Consider the following 16,987-nt stretch of genomic DNA (forward strand, 5'->3'; position numbering starts at 1 on the left):
ATTTTATTTTAATATTATCTTTAGATATATTTATTTATTATTAATTATATTTAAAATTATTTATTTTTACTTAAATATTTTTTTTTTATTTAATTTATAATCATTTTCTTTTTAAATTATATTTATTAAATATTTTTACGCTTTCAATATTTTTAAATTAAAATTATATTTTTTACTTAACATTTTAATTACAAATTATATATATATTTTTTTTTTTATTTAATGTATATTTTTTAATTTAATTTTTTTTAAATATATATAATTTTTAAGGTATTTTATTTTTTATTTTTAAAAAGAATGCAGTAAGTATATAAATTATTATTAATTTTTTGAGTTATTTTTATTCACGAAAAAAAAAAAAAAAAAATTTTAAAAGAATATACCTTTAATTATAATTTTTATAAATTTTTTTAAGAATAAAAAAAAATAAAAAAATAAAATATTTATTTAACAAATATATATGTTTCTACATAATAGCTAATAAAACAATAAACTAATAAATTATTTCGAATTACAGAAATAAGATGATGAAGAAGAAATTGAATAATTTAAAAATTAAGGACTTTTTGAAAATAATCCTTTTCAAAATTTTCAATATAATCAATTTAATGTAATTTTTTTATTTTAAAAAAATTAACTTTTTTATTTGTTATATAAAAATTTTAAATAAAACTTAATAAAAGACTAATTATGATTAATATGAAAAAATATACAACTAAAAAATCTCTGAATATTAAAGACTTGTAAAAAATATATTTTTTTTTATTTAAAATAAAAAATTTCTACAATTTCTATCTATTTTAATTTTTTTATATATACCTACTCTTTTTATAAATAATAAAATAAAATAAAATAAAATAGATAATAAATTAAGATAATACTTAATATCCATTAAGGTATTCTTAAATAAACATATAATCAGTAGAAGACTTTAACTTTTTAGAAAACAATAATAATAATGAATTTTTATAATAAGATAACTAAGAATTAGATTTTCAATTAACAACTACTAGTTAATAATCTATAAATTATAAAATACTAGAAATAAATTAAACAAATATATAAAAAACAGCAGAAGAGAAATTAAAAAATATTCCTAATGAAAAAATAATATAAAAAAAGGAAAAATAATTAAATATTAAAAAAAGAAAATAATAAGATAATAAATATTTGAATCAATTTAATAGTTCTACAGTTAAAAAAACTAAAAAATCTACTAATTGTAGTAATAATATTAAAATTATAAAAATAAAATAAAAGCATATTAATTTTTTTTTTTACAAAACAGATAATTTAAACTCAAATTATACAGTTAAAAAAGATTAGGTTTAAGAAAATAATGACCTTTAAATATAAAATTTTAAAGAAATTATACAAAAATTACCTAATGCGTATTTACCTTTTACTAATAATCAATAAACAGAATAATAGACACTTTAATATTTAAAAAAATGGCACAATGTATAATAAAATAGTATATAAGATATAAAATTACTTCTTCCTGATAATTATTAATAAATATTTGAAATAAATATAAATACTATTTTGAGAAATATTTTCATATTAAATGGGGTATGTACAAACAATAAAAAAAGACATTTTTTTTACAATTCTTTTTATAAAATGACAAATGAAAAATTAGAAAAATATAGAAAAAAAAAGAAAAAATGTAGAAAATAAATAAATATTAAATTATTAAAATATTAAAAAAAAAAGGAGAACAAATTAATAATAAAAATGCTTTAAAAAAAAATTCACTGATAATAGATTAAGAATAAAAGGAAAATTTATTGCAAAAGATTAGGCTTTAATGTTAATAGGCGAAGATTCAGTAAATACATAATATACAAATGAATAATTAAAATAAATGCTTAATTTAAAATTCTAAAAATATAAAGAAATAGATAAAAAAAGAATACTTAATTATTGAAAACTTTAATATATATAATCTATAATAAAATATTAATTAATAATTAATATATAATTTTACATAATTAAAAAAAAATAATATATAAATAATAATATATAATATATATATATATTATTATATATATATATTTATATATTTTATTAAAAAGTAATAGAATAATTATAAAAATAAATATAACTAATACTTTTTATATCATTCAATAATTATATATTAAATTATTATCCTCAAATATATATAAAAAAATTGTTATTGTATATTCTATAAATATAAATAAATAAATATAATTATTTATTTAAATATAAAAAATAATTATTTTTTTCTATTTTATCTATATTTATAATACATATTTTTACTTAATCAAATTTTTATTATATTTTTTTTAAAAAAATAAATTTAATTTATAATTTAAATTCAAAATTAAATAAAGAAATATAATTATTTAATTTATTAATTAAAATAATTAGAAAAAAATAAGTTAAAAATAAAAAAAATTGATAAATTTAAATAAAATAATATATATCAAATTTATTATTTTTTGATAGTTTAACCATTTGAATTTTTTTATTAACTAGAGAATATACTTCCTGCTTATCCTCCAATAATATGAAAAGAATTATGATTATTTGGAATTTTAATTGCTTTTTTTATTTTTAAATTAAAAAAATTATATATATAAATATTAAAATTAAATAATCAACGTCCATTAATAGAAGGTAAATTTAACTTTTATTTGTTATTATTATCATAGTTTTTTTTTTAATTTGGCAATTTCCTAAAAAATATTAAAACAAATATATAAATATATTTATATATATATGTATAAATAGATATATTAATAATTTTTTATTAATATATTTTTATATTATTTTTTTATATATAGATTTTTTTTTACGCTATTTATGAATTAATATTTATATTTTAACTAGATTTTTAATTTAAATTTATATTATTAATTGCTATATATTTAGTTTTAGCTTATTAAATATTTTATGCTGAAAGTTTAGGTGATATAGTGTTTGTTTTATTTATTGCTCCAGAAGTTCTTTTTTTATAATTATTGTTTATAAAACTTGTTTTTTTATAAATAAAATTTAATTCATCTTTATATTCTATTTCTTCTTTAAGTTTTTGTCTTTATAAAACGATTAAATATTCCTCATTTTTAATCCTTTCATTATCCCATTTTTAGATTTCTTCCTCTATTCTTAAATTATCGAAATCTATTTCCTCAATTTAACAAATTGCTTTTTAAATTTCCTAAAAAGAAAATATTAATATTTATATATTGACTTTTAATTTTATGTGTTACCTATTAAACTTATTAATCGCTTTATATATTATTATTATTTAGTTTAGTTATTATTTTTTCGAATTTTTCAAGGAATATTTACAAATCAGGATCATCATAGTTTAACATATATCTTATTTTTACTAAAATTCTAGCCGTTTATAACCTTACATTTAAAACAGGGTCTTATATTAAATCCAAAACGAGAAAAAAATAATTATTTTTGAAAAATTAACGAGAAAATACTTCATAGGAAGCTTCTATAAAATATATAAAGGAAAGCCTACTTTAGAAACTTTTAGACTTTAAATAATCTTATGTGAGCTATTATATCAATATTTATGATTGATTAACTCTAGGATTACAACTTATATAATAACATAATACACGACATGATTATATTTAGACTTGTTTTGTTTCGTTTTTCATTTACTCTAGTATTATTGGTATAAAATATTTATGGAATTAATCCGGATCTAAGATTTTAATACATCTTTTATTTATTTTTTATTAAAAAAGTAAAAAAAAAAATATTTTTTGTTTTACTTTTCGAGTTTTTATAAAAACAAAGTCTTTTTTTTCCATTAATGTTATTATATTTTTTAATAAAAATCAAATATATTTTTAATTAAGTTATCATTATCTTCCTTTTTATATAAATTATTAATAAATAAATTATTAATATATATATATATTTTATTTATTTTTATCATAAAAAATAAATTATATTAAAAAAAAATATACATCGTTTAACTTTAACTCTTCGTCATCTTCTTTATCATTAGACATATCTAATTTGTTAGTTTTTAAGTTATTTTTATATTATTATGAACATTTAATTATATTTTATAATATTAGGTCTATATTTTGAATTATTTTTGTCATAATAAGTTCATCATTTTCCTTTAAAATTTCTTTAAAAATAGGCATAAAAAACTTAACACTATCTTCTAAATTACATAAATTAATACATTCATGTAAAGATGCAATCATTTAGGCTTTTACTTATTTATTTTTATCTTTAATAATACAATTATAGTATATGTTTTTGAATTAATCAAACATATTTTTTTAATAAAGAAATTATATTATAGCAGGAACATTATAGGCAAAATTTTTTCTTATTTTTTCATTAGAGTTATTACCGTATTCCTTTTTTTTTATAATTAAATAAATTAATATATAAAAAAAATACTCTAAAAGCTTGTATTATCATGTTTATATAATTTTAATTAGAATTTAAATATTATTATAATTAATAAAACACACGGCCACAAATAAAAGACATTTAAACTTAAATTTCTTCTTTAGTATTTCCAAGAAACTCGATAAACATTTTACAAATTCTATTTTTTTATTCATCTTATGGTAAATAATTACTAATGTTAAACATAAGCTCAATACCTGAACATTTTACATTAATTTAAGAATCATAAACTAGAGAAATAATCTATAATTATAAAAAAAATATTTAAAATATAAAAATATATGTATATATAAATATGATATATATATATATATATATTTATATATTTATATATTTATTTATATTTATATTTAATTTTTTTATTAATTAATTATTACTTTGTCTAAAAATTACATCTAATTCTATTCAGGTGATAAATATTTACATATTTTTATAATAACTTCTTAAGCCATTACTTTTCTAACTTCCATATCATGATCTTGACATAAAAATCTTAATTTATCATACAGACTATTTTTAATTTTATCTTTTTTTAACTTTATTTTTATTTATTCATTTTTTTAAATTTTTTTAATTTTATTTACATCTACTATAAAACCAATCATTCTGGCTGCTATATATCTACTAAATGAAGGCTATGAGGAACTACTTAAAAATAAAATTAATTAATTGCAATCATCTTCTATATTTTTATATGGAAGGGTATTTATTAATTACTTTATTTTTTTAATTAATTATTAATTTTACATTTATTTATTTTTTACTTAAAATACTAAAACCCATGAATCTAATACTAATTAGCTCCATATTTTAAGCATACTTTATGTTAATTAAAATATTTATTTTAGGTTTTATTCTTCTATTTACTGTTTTTTTTTTTTTTCTATTATATATGTAATATTTATTATATTTACATTATTTTATATTGCTTAAACTAAACTATTAGCTGCTTCTATTTGTATATTTTCATCTTAATTTTAAATGTCTTCCTTTATATAAATTTTGAAAATAGTTTAAAATATTTAAAAAAAAGAGGGTGAGAGTGTAAATTTTTAATTATATTTTAATTTTATTTTAATAAGTTTACTGAAATTATTGGTAGTAAATAGTCTATAGTCTTTTTATCTTATAAAATTTTATGTAAATTTTAATAAATCTTTTTTTTTTTTTTTTTGGAATATAAATAAAATAAAATTAATTTTATTATTTCAGGTTTTTTTTATGTATTTTTATTACTGCTATTTTTTAAAAATTCTATCCTTTAGTTAATATTTAAAAGGATCTTTTTATTTCTGTTAAATCTTCTTCCAATGTTAATTTTTTAATTCTTCTTCAGTCTATATTTATTAATTTTTTTTGTATAAAATACAATTTATTATATATTATATGTATTAATTTAATAAAGAAAAAATTTGTGATTTTTTTTATATATATAAAGAATAAAAATTGCATCAATTCTCTACTTTTGTTGATTGTTGATATTCGTTTTGAAAAAATTGGTCGCTTATTATCATTTCTTTATTTATCTTTTAAATAAGTTATATTTAATTTATTTTTGATATATATGCTATTTTTTTTTTTTTTTTTAATTATAAATGCTAATAGTTTTTTTTTTTTTAAAAAAAAAAAAAAAAAAATTATTTATACACAATATACTTTTTTATTTTTTAATTTGTTAATAAAATTTATATAAAAATAATGATAATCAATAGACTTTTTTTTAAAATATGTTTTTTTTTTTTTTTTTTTTTTTTTAAAAAAAAAAAAAAAAAAAATATATTGGGGTTTTTTAAATTAAAAGGGGCCCATTTTAAAAAAATTTTTTTTCCTTAAAAAAAAATTTAAAAAATTTTTGGTTAAATTAAAAAAAAAAAAAATTAAAAAAAAAATTTTGGTTTAAATTTAACCCTTTTTAAAAAAAAAAAAAAAAAAATTTAATTTTAATTTTTAAAAAAAAAATACCCCATATACTTTTTTATTTTTTAAATTGGTTATAAAAATTTTTTAAAAAATATGGTAATTCATTGGCTTTTTTTTAAAAAAAGTTTTTTTTTTTTTTTTTTTTTTTTTTAAATAAAAAAATACAAATATATATGTGTTTATTTAAATTAAAATGGACCAATTTAATAAATATATTATATCATATAATATAAATTTAATAAATTATTGTTTAAATTAAATATAAAATAAATTAAAATAAAATATTAGTATTAAATTTAATCATTTTATAATTAATTAAAACAATATTTAAATTTTAAAATTTTATAAAAAAAAAAAAAAAATTCAAATTAAAATTAAATTTAAAAAGATTAATTATAGAAAATTAAATATATTTTATATATATATCTTAAATAAAATAAAAATAAATAAATTATAATTATAGTAACAAAAAAATCATATATCATAATAATCATTATCTTTTTATTAACTTGAATTAACTTTTTTTTTATTAACAATTGAACATAATATATATTTTGTATATTTAAGTCTTTTCTGCATATCCAAATTTTAATTTTCCATAGCAGTACATAATGGATAATTAAATTTGTTTCCAAGTTTATCTATAAAAGTAACAATTTTAGTTATACATTATAACAAAATTTCACTTTTATCGAAAAAACATACCTAAACGATTTTATTTGAGAGTCTAAAAAGTATTGCATACTTTGTTTTCATCCATTTTTTTACAAAAATAAAATCTTATTTTTTTTTTTAAAGAGGCAATGTATTTATGTTTTCTAAACTTAAATTTGCATTTTAGAGTATTTTTTCCTTTAAATGATTCCTAAAAATTTATAATATATTAACTTTTTTTTTCAATTCAGGCGGATTTTGTTCCATAAAGAATTATTTTTCGGAATTTTCTTATGAATTTTTATTTTTTTCCATATATTATACAATATTAGTATTTAAATCATATATAATTTTTGTAGAATCATTAAAATAAACACCTGTGTTTCCATTACTTAAAACATATCCAATTCCATATTTATCAGAATAGTCTATCCATTAAGTGACAGAAATCATATTGATTTCTAAATTTTAAAATCCATAATTATTTTTAGGCAATTAAATGTTATTTTAAGAATTATTAATATTTTTATTATTATTTGTTGATATAAAAAATAAATTATTATTAGAATTTTAATTTTTTGCAGTATAAGGTTTTTTTTATTCATATATGAAATTATTTTATTCTTAATTAATATTTTTTTCTAAATTATTATTTTTTTCAATTTTTTAATTCTAAAAATTAATTTTATCAGTTAAAATAACATTTAAATTTTATATACTTTGAACTCTTTTTTCTTTATTATTTTCTAAAATACGAAAAGGTTATTATAAAATTTTTAATGAATTTCCTTATGGCAGATATTATTTTGTAAAAGAAGCAGAAGGAGGACAAGTTAAAGTTTATAAAGGCAAAGTCTTAGGAATATTTCCTATATTATTACTAATAAAAGGATGTTCTAAAATTTAATTTAATGTAGGCCTCTAAAAAGGTTGTAATTAAAGAATTGATTTAATTAAATTTTTAGCCGCATCAGAAATAGGAACGCTTTCAGGAAATGAATATTTATTTTATTTAATTCTTTTATATGTACTTTTGACATCAGGAGTTTCATATGGTGGCTATAAATATATATATATATATATATATATATATATATATATATATATATTTATATATATTATATATAAATATATGTATATGTATATTAATATTACTTTTCCAATTATTAATGTATAAATAATAACGCCTAAAGACCATATATCTACTTCAAAAGAATGTCCAATATTTCCTTCTAGAATTTCGGGGGCTATATAATTTGGTGTTCCACAAATTGTATTTTTTTTTTCGTTTAAAAATTTTAATTTTGTTGCAAGTCCAAAATCACCTATTTTAATTTCTAGTTTTTCGCTTAAAAATAGATTTCCAAGTTTTAAATCTCTATGTATTATTTAATTTTTATGTAAATATATAAGTGCAGATATTATTTGTAAAATATAACATTAAACTTCTAATTCAGTTAATCTTTTACGGTTTTTAATTAATTCGTTTAGAGTATTATTTGTACATATTTCTAATAATATATACACGTTTTCGTTATCTTCAAATACATGTTCAAATAATACTATATATTAATGTTTTAAACTTTTATGTATTTTTATTTCAGATATTAGTTTTTGGCGAGAACGGGATTTTTTAAGTGTACTTTTTGTTATTATTTTTGCCGCGTAAATTTTTTTAGTTTCTATGTTTGTAAATTCATAACATTTTGCAAAACCTCCTTTTCCTAAAAAACGATCTTTTATATATGTTTAACTTTAAGTTTCGCCATTTCCGGTTTATATTTTTTCCTCGATTATTATTTGTTTTTCGGACATTAATACTATATTATGATAAATGGTATATATATATATATATATATATATATATTTTTTTATATTTTTTTTAATATATATATATATATATATATATATATTTATATATATATATATATATATATATTATTTTCTTTTTATTTATATATTATTTTTTTTATTATTTATTATACTTTGAATGAATAATTATATAATTACAATATTTTTTTTATATAATTAGAATTTTTACTACACAATTACTTATTTAAAATGAAAAAATTAATTATATTAATTAATTAGAGATTAAAAAATACAATATTTATAATATATATCAAATATAAATTTATATAAATAATATTTTTTTAATTTTGTAGTAAAAAAATAAAATTAAAATACTTGTTAATAATAAATATTTTATAAACTTTCATATTTATTTATAAATTAAATCGAGAAGAAAAAAGCTTTTATTTATATAAATATAATATATTTTTTTAATTTAAATCTAAAATTAAATATTTTTCTTTTAATATTATACAAAAAAAGTGTATATATTATATTTATTTCCATAATAATAATTAGAAAAATTCTATAATTTTTGTTGAGATTTATAATTATTTTTTTAATTATTAAAAACGCTAATATTTTTAAATATTTTAACAAAAACTTATTAATATTTTTATCAGTTATTGTTATTTTTTTTTTTTAATTATTTAATAAAAAACATAATTAAAATCATCTCGTAAACAAAACATAAAATATATTAAATTTACAAATTAATTTTTTATAAAATAAAAAAAATATTTTCTTATAATGTATATTAATCTAAACTATATTTTATAAAATTATTATTTAATTTAAAGATTTATTTGTAATTATATGTGGATTATTAAATATTTTAAATTTTGAACAGACGGTCATAATGCAATAGCTTTCGATGCATCATATCGTATAATATTTTTTTTTTATTCTGTCTATCCGAAATATGAAAAAATTATATATGGACTTGATGACCATTTAATATCTCTAGTTATAATTATATTATAAATTAAAGTACTTAGATTTAAATATTTATAGATAAAATAAAATTAAAAAAATATAATAATAATTTATAAAAAAATTGTATATATAAGGGTTTTTATAATTTAGTTTCTATTTTATTAAAAAATTTGATGTTTAGTGCTTTAAATTATTTTTTCTGTCTTAAAATAAAATATATTCCTTTCAGTTTTTATAATTCTAATATTTTGGGCTTATTTTAAATTAGCATATATAAAAATAAATTTATTTATAAAAGTGAATTTACTTTTATTCAAATTTAATTCCTTTATACATAATCAAAATACATTTTTCTAAAGATTATAAATAATTTATTAAAAAAAATTTGGTTAAATGTGTTTAAAAATATACAAATTAATAAAAAACAAAAGGTTATAAGAGACTAATATTGTTTATATAATAAAAAAAAATTATATAAAGTAATTAATTTTGTTAAAATAAATATTAACGAACCTATAAAATTTACATATTATTTATGTACATAAAATATAAAAAAAAGACTAGAAATATATTAATCATTAATATGAAATAGATGTAAAAATAATAAATAGATAAATTGAAAAAATAAATTTAATACAAGTTATATATAATTTAATTTAATTAATAATATGTATTTATAAACAAAACAAATTAAAATATATATATATATATAAAGAAATTTGTCATTTTATACTATTAATTATATTAATAATATAATTTATATAAAATGTGATATCATTTTTTTTAAATTATGAAATGGATTTAAAGTTAAATATTTTATTTATTTTACAAATATAATATATGTATAATATTAAAAAATAATAATTATATTGTTAATAATTTATATTTTGTTTTAAAAATTATAAATATTGTGATATTTTTTTTTATTTGCTAAAATATTATTACATTTATCATATAAACATAAGTTGTTGATTTATTGTTTTTTATTGAAATTATCAATATATAAAAAGTTAAAATATATTTATTTATTAATATGAATATAATTTTTTATATAAAAGAAGGAAACAAGTAATTTGTATATTTATATATAAATATGAATAATGATTATTTTTATTTATAATATTAAATAATAAATTTATGTAAATATTAATTAATACTATTGTAATAAAAAAAACTTTTATAACATAATTAATAATTTTATAAATTATTTTTTTATATTATACAAAAAATTCTTTTATTTATCAATTGATTGATATTTTATTGAAAATATAATAAAAATTAAAAAAGTGAATATGATAAAAAAATTTATGTTTATATTTTTTATATTTTTTATAATAATATTTGGTTAATTCTATTAAAAATATACAACTAATATGAATTTTATACTAATAATTGACTGTAATTGTTTATAAAAAAAAAAAATGAATAATATAGTTTATAAAAAATATAATTGATATGAAAATTATTATTAATATTAATTTGTATTTGTATTATATATAAAATAATTTATATATTAAAAATAAAAAAATTAAAATGTATATTATAAATATAATATATCTTTGGTATCTATAAAAAATAATAAAAATAAAAATATTATTCATATTAATTTTATATATAATATAAACAAAAAATAAAATCTAATCTTTATTATCTATATAGAAATATTATATATTTAATAAAAATATACTATTTAAACAAATATAATAAGTAAATTTTTTATATTATATTATTATTTTTATTATGAATAAATTTATATTAGTTATATATTGAAAAAATAAAGATATTTATTAATTTATTTTATTTTTTAAAAATAACGTAATATATATAAAACTTAAAATCATTATATTGAAAAAAATTAATATATTTCTATAATTAAAGGAATGTTATAAAATATTTAATATAATTTATTTAATTTAATATATACTTTTTAATTAATATATATATAAAAAAAATTTCCCCTATATATTATATATATAAAATAATATATATATAATATATATTATAATATAATAATATAATAAAAATATTATAGTTTTTTATGCTTTTATTTGATATATATTTATTATATTAAATTGGGAAAAAAAAATTAATTAATATATAATATATTAATTATAATAAATTTTCCCATATTCTATATAAATTATTATAATATATATATATATATATATATATATATATATATATATATATATATATATATATATATATATATATTATTATTAATTAATATAAATAGTAGTTTATTTTACCTAGTTTATAATAAATTTTTAAATAAATTAATTTTTTATAAAAAAATATACATAAAAAAAGCCTATATTAGTTATTCTTCTCTCAAAGAAACTAAACCTTATCTTAATGAAAAAGTATACTTTTTAATAAAATATTTTTAATATTACCTTAAATGTTATTTGAAGAGAAGAATTATGAAATAATCCAAGTAATATAATTTATTATAAAATACTAATTTAACTTTAATATGAAGAATACGAGGATTTTTGAAAGATTTTTTTAGATTTTTAAATAAAGATAATGTAAATTTAAAAATTACTGTTTTTATGAATTAGATTAAGGTATAATTTATATATATATATTTTTAACTTTTATTTATTTTTATAAAAATTTTAAGAAATGTATTGAAATTCCAGTAGAAATTTATTTTGAAATTCTTTAGTACAGTAAATTCTTTTTAAAAAATATATATCTAATGAATTATTTTTTAAAAGGATAAAAAATTTGTTCTTTTTAATTGATTTGTTGAATATTTTTTTGTTAAATAGATGTAATTTTTTTGTAGGAGTATTTCGAAAATCTAATAAAAATACCTAATTATTGCTATATAAGAAATGGCTTAAGTTCGTAATCTTTTTTTTTTTTTTTGATAAAAAAACAAAATATTGTTATTCTAATCTAAACATTTTTTATTAGTGCTTTTTTTTTAGAATTCTAGTGGTTAATGTATTCTTTATCTATTTAAGTTAAATTTTTTGTGAATTAATAAAATAATAATAAACTAAGAAGAGTTAAAAAAAATAAAGAGAAATAATTAAGCAAATACAAGGGAAACAATTACAAAATATAAATAACAAACTTGGATTTGAAATAATAATAACTATTTAGGAAAACATATTATAAAAAAAGTTTTAAACGTATCCCACTGGTCTCACTTCTTGAAGAAAACAATTAAATATAATTAATCCATTTTTTTAAAACAAATCAAAAAAAACGAGAGAAACAAAAAAAAAGATTATCATCAAAAGGTTATTTTCCTTTTTTAAAATATTATTTTTTAGGTGATTTTTTCCGGATTTTTTTTTATATATTTTTTTTTTTTTCAATCATTTTTTTTTTTTATTTTTTTTTATTTTCATATATATGTTTATATATATAAATAAAAAAAATCTGTGTTTTGAAAAATAAAATATATTTCATTTAACTCAATGTTCTCTTTATTTTGTGAAATCTCGTTTTAAAAGCATATAGAAGTTAATAGAGACTACAGAAATAAGCGAATTTTTTGTAATAAAAATACTTTATTTCATAATATAATATGGTGTTCATTAATATTTTTCTAAATGATATAATTCTCTTATTATAAATCTGTTTTTAATATAATATCTAAAACATTTAGATTTAAGAAAACAAAACCCTTTTTTTTAGTATGAATCCTTATAAATCTATTCAAAGTAAAAAAAAAAAAAACATTATTTTAAAAACTTATATATATTAGTGGTTTATTAAATTCTTTTGTGAAGTATACGAAATGATTTTAGAAGAAGAAAAAATATCAATTATTTTTCGATATTATAAGTTCCTTTATATTACATAACAACTAATTTCTTTAAAACCCCTTTAGACCCTTATATATTTATATATTTCCCTTGGTATTTACTTAATGACTTTAGGTGTTCTCTTTATATTTGTTTGTATCCTTTTGAAATATTTGACTCTAAGGCCCCTTATGTGAGTACAAATTCAGGTCCCTTTTGTTAGTTGATCCTTGTGTTTCACTTTTTATTTAATTGACTTTTAAGTTCCTTTATAGTTAATTTTTATCCTAAGATTCTTTTTAGCTTAATACTTTTCAGATTGCTTAAGTTTGGATTGAGTGGTTTTATACGGTAATGAAAAAAAAATGAAAAAAATAGATAATTAGTTCCTTTTGAGAATAAAGATGATTTAGAAAATTAAAGTGCTATTCTTTTCTTAGATTGCTGTGCGAAAGGTTTGATTCTGGCTGGGATGGGATTTGGTTTAGCTTTTGGAGTTAGATTTTGCTTTTAAAGTTTGAAGAATATTCGATTTTTTAGGAAAGGTTTTTTTTTTTTATTATTTTGGAGAAGGTTTAGTGCGAATGCTTTTTATTTTAATGATTTTTTTTTTTAAAATAATAAGAATATATAGAATGGGCTTTCTTTTTTTTGTTTTTTTAGGCTTTTTTGGATAATCTGTTTGTTTAATTTAATCTAAGAAAGGAAAATTAAATTATCCTTCTTTTTTTTTTTTTTTGCTTTGTTTTTTATTTAGAAATTAGATGTGTGGAATTATTGCTTTTCTGATTTTTTTCGAATAATTAATAATGGAGTACTTTTTCAGATATTTGGGAAAAAAAAGAAAAAAAAAAGTTAGAATTATATAATATTAAATTATTAGCTTATACCTAAAAAAAGTATATTGTTTTTTTTGGAAAATTAAATTTTTTATTTATTTTTGGTATATATATCTTAAATATACTTACTTGATTGCTTTTGGATTATCTATGAAAATATACTTATTTTTTTAAAGTCAAGAAAATTTTTGGAAAGAGGATTTTTTTTTATTGATTGATTGTTCTTATTAGAGTTTATTCCTTTAGAAAAAAGAATCTTTTTTTTTTTTTAATATATATATATTTGCTTTATAATAAAAATATTCTTTTTTTTTTTTTTTTAACTTTTAGAAAATATATATTAATTATTATATTTTTATTATTTAATGTTGTATTTCTATTTATTAATAAAAATTTAAAATACACAATAAAAACTTTTTTTTTATATTTATAAATAAAAAACTTAAAAAATAATTAATAGAGATATACTTATACAAAAATAAAAATAAAAAATAATTAAATTTAATAAATAAAAAATAATAATATTATTACTAAATACATATATAAAAAATCAATGATAAGAAATTTAACATATACTGAATACTAATCATATGACCAAATATATGATCAAGAAACAACAATTAGTATAAAATAATGCCAAAACGATATTTTAATATACATATTTAGTTAATTTATTGACTATATAATATATAATAAATTATTTTTTGAACAAAATATTCTTCGAAAAACTTGGGAAAATTTCAAGTAACTTTTAAGCCCGTTTAATTCATAAAAAATTCATTAATTTTTTGAGTAGAATAAAATTTAAGAAGAAAATTTAAAAAAAAAAAAAAATTAAAATATTTAACAAACCAATAAAACTAACTAATAATTATAAACTCAAATTAAATAAAACGATAATAATTAAGAAAAAAACCTATTCATAAATGAACTTTTTAAAATCAAAAAAAACAATTTAGAACTGAATTCAACTATTAATTAAAAACAAGAATCACAAAGTGATAAAAAAAATACTCAAACACCTAAAAATTATACTCAAAACATTCATTTTGAAAAAAATAAAAACTATAGTGTTGATAATACTGCAAATACATATATAAATTATAATTATTATAAAAATAAAATAAGTAATTTTGAAACTTATTAAATTTAATAGCAAAAGTTTATATAAATTAAACCTTTTACAGAAAATGGTATTTAGGAAAGTAAATAAAAAATGGGATTTGTTAATAAAAATGATAAGTAAAATTCTTAATAAAATTAAGATAAAAATGATACTTATTTAAATGGATATAATTGTTTTAATGGAAAAAATTTAAGTATTTTTACGAAATCTTTATAAAATATGATTTAAAATAATAATTATATAATATAAATTTATTGTAATAAAATATGAAAAAATAAAATAAAAATTTAATATATTTATTAATTTATTTATGGTTATAATTTTATTTATATAAAAAATATTTTACAAAATAAAACTTTTATTATTAAACTCATAACCCTTCTTAACAAACGGATATGTTTTCTTTTGACAAAACCTCTTAAAATATATGCATAAAAAATAATTAGAAATTTACCAAAAATAATTATTTCCTTTCAAATCGCAATTATTATTCGAAATTATATATATTTTACTTCATGTTTTTCCCTTTTTTTCGAACCTTTAGTAATATCTTTTATTACCTATGTTTCTTCTAACTAATATAAATATAATCTATAATTATTTAGTATATTTTAAGTACAATTAGGTTAATTATATATTATCTTAACTGAAATGTAAATAAAAAACTACACTTAGGGTTATGTGAAGATTTTTTATACTTAAGACATTTTTTATTATATATAAAATAAATAATTATAGTCAATATTTATTAATTTTTTTTTATTTATAAAATTTGATATTTAATTTATGTATTTTTTAATAATTTTCTTAATTATTTAACTTATATATATGTTTATGTTTCTCTTATATATTATTTTCATTATAATAAGTGCATTTCTTAATAATATTTTTTTGGGTTTTAATTGAAAAATTTTATTAGTTCTATATTTATAATTTGATTACTATTATATATGAAACAAAAATAGTAGCTTAAATCAAAAATTAATAAATAAAAAGTACTTTAACTTAATGAATAAAGTGTTTTTTATAGTATTTTCGTTTTCATTTGTTTCCTTTTAAGAAACTTAATTCGCTATTTTACAAAAACACATTAATAATAACCTTAAATTTATTTGTAAATCAAATACATGTTTTTTGTAAATTGTATTTTCAAAAAAAAATAGGCAATTAAATAATATTTTTAAATATATTTTTTTTTTTTTTCGTTTTGATTGTTTTTTAATTTTTAGGAAATTTAATCTTATTTAACTATAATTAAATATTTACTATAATTATTATATATTTTGTATTAATATTTTAATTTATAATAAAATCGACATTTTTTGATAAGAATAAATATAAAATTTATTATTTCTACTATAATAAGATAAAATATATATATATATGTTAACTAATCTATATAATATATTTTTAAAAATGACTATGAATTAATTCTTACCATTATCTTTATTAAATATGTAAAAATAAAA

At 14.1% G+C, this 16,987-nt stretch overlaps 3 protein-coding genes across 3 annotated transcripts, besides 35 other annotated features; 2 read left to right on the forward strand and 1 right to left on the reverse strand. All coding sequences in view use genetic code 6, as the record gives it.

The window, feature by feature from the left end:
- Window positions 1-2: part of a microsatellite that runs on past the window's edge.
- A 48-nt stretch (window positions 3-50) lies between these two features.
- Window positions 51-93: a microsatellite.
- Window positions 61-137: a microsatellite.
- A 321-nt stretch (window positions 138-458) lies between these two features.
- Window positions 459-1,761, forward strand: IMG5_181980 (hypothetical protein; the record flags this gene model as incomplete). Its single annotated transcript, XM_004027447.1, has 4 exons — window positions 459-610; window positions 684-743; window positions 862-1,222; window positions 1,289-1,761. The coding sequence occupies exons 1-4, from the start codon at window positions 461-463 to the stop codon at window positions 1,759-1,761; spliced, it is 1,044 nt and encodes a 347-aa protein (XP_004027496.1). The 5' UTR covers window positions 459-460.
- Window positions 1,106-1,165: a microsatellite.
- Window positions 1,110-1,156: a microsatellite.
- Window positions 1,113-1,167: a microsatellite.
- A 229-nt stretch (window positions 1,762-1,990) lies between the features above and the next one.
- Window positions 1,991-2,035: a microsatellite.
- Window positions 2,004-2,041: a microsatellite.
- Window positions 2,008-2,066: a microsatellite.
- A 692-nt stretch (window positions 2,067-2,758) lies between these two features.
- Window positions 2,759-2,806: a microsatellite.
- Window positions 2,807-3,873: 1,067 nt separating this feature from the next.
- Window positions 3,874-3,902: a microsatellite.
- An 800-nt stretch (window positions 3,903-4,702) lies between these two features.
- Window positions 4,703-4,775: a microsatellite.
- Window positions 4,727-4,782: a microsatellite.
- Window positions 4,783-4,938: 156 nt separating this feature from the next.
- Window positions 4,939-5,006: a microsatellite.
- A 1,149-nt stretch (window positions 5,007-6,155) lies between these two features.
- Window positions 6,156-6,180: a microsatellite.
- A 103-nt stretch (window positions 6,181-6,283) lies between these two features.
- Window positions 6,284-6,314: a microsatellite.
- Window positions 6,315-6,470: 156 nt separating this feature from the next.
- Window positions 6,471-6,496: a microsatellite.
- Window positions 6,497-6,596: 100 nt separating this feature from the next.
- Window positions 6,597-6,629: a microsatellite.
- Window positions 6,630-6,819: 190 nt separating this feature from the next.
- IMG5_181990 (protein kinase domain protein) lies at window positions 6,820-8,814 on the reverse strand (the record flags this gene model as incomplete). The annotated part of the gene is made up of 2 exons (XM_004027448.1): window positions 6,820-8,058; window positions 8,155-8,814. The coding sequence occupies 2 exons, from the start codon at window positions 8,812-8,814 to the stop codon at window positions 6,820-6,822; spliced, it is 1,899 nt and encodes a 632-aa protein (XP_004027497.1).
- Window positions 7,592-7,640: a microsatellite.
- Window positions 7,612-7,659: a microsatellite.
- Window positions 8,060-8,145: a microsatellite.
- Window positions 8,815-8,837: 23 nt separating the features above from the next.
- Window positions 8,838-8,938: a microsatellite.
- Window positions 8,856-8,983: a microsatellite.
- Window positions 8,932-8,979: a microsatellite.
- Window positions 8,984-8,997: 14 nt separating the features above from the next.
- Window positions 8,998-9,038: a microsatellite.
- A 2,413-nt stretch (window positions 9,039-11,451) lies between these two features.
- Window positions 11,452-11,489: a microsatellite.
- Window positions 11,490-11,678: 189 nt separating this feature from the next.
- Window positions 11,679-11,727: a microsatellite.
- An 18-nt stretch (window positions 11,728-11,745) lies between these two features.
- Window positions 11,746-11,803: a microsatellite.
- Window positions 11,746-11,806: a microsatellite.
- Window positions 11,746-11,817: a microsatellite.
- Window positions 11,749-11,806: a microsatellite.
- Window positions 11,753-11,817: a microsatellite.
- Window positions 11,818-11,875: 58 nt separating this feature from the next.
- Window positions 11,876-12,010: a microsatellite.
- Window positions 11,919-12,000: a microsatellite.
- Window positions 12,011-12,055: 45 nt separating the features above from the next.
- IMG5_182000 (hypothetical protein) lies at window positions 12,056-14,779 on the forward strand. Its single transcript, XM_004027449.1, has 7 exons — window positions 12,056-12,149; window positions 12,201-12,223; window positions 12,269-12,356; window positions 12,413-12,461; window positions 12,510-12,638; window positions 12,712-13,469; window positions 13,514-14,779. Exons 2-5 carry the CDS (start codon window positions 12,210-12,212, stop codon window positions 12,542-12,544), a joined length of 186 nt encoding a protein of 61 aa, XP_004027498.1. The 5' UTR covers window positions 12,056-12,149; window positions 12,201-12,209; the 3' UTR covers window positions 12,545-12,638; window positions 12,712-13,469; window positions 13,514-14,779.
- Window positions 13,091-13,153: a microsatellite.
- Window positions 14,780-16,987: the final 2,208 nt, after the last annotated feature.

The sequence above is a fragment of the Ichthyophthirius multifiliis genome (genome assembly GCF_000220395.1).
Source record: "Ichthyophthirius multifiliis unplaced genomic scaffold scaff_1120509251324, whole genome shotgun sequence".
In the NCBI taxonomy this organism is placed as follows: domain Eukaryota; phylum Ciliophora; class Oligohymenophorea; order Hymenostomatida; genus Ichthyophthirius; species Ichthyophthirius multifiliis.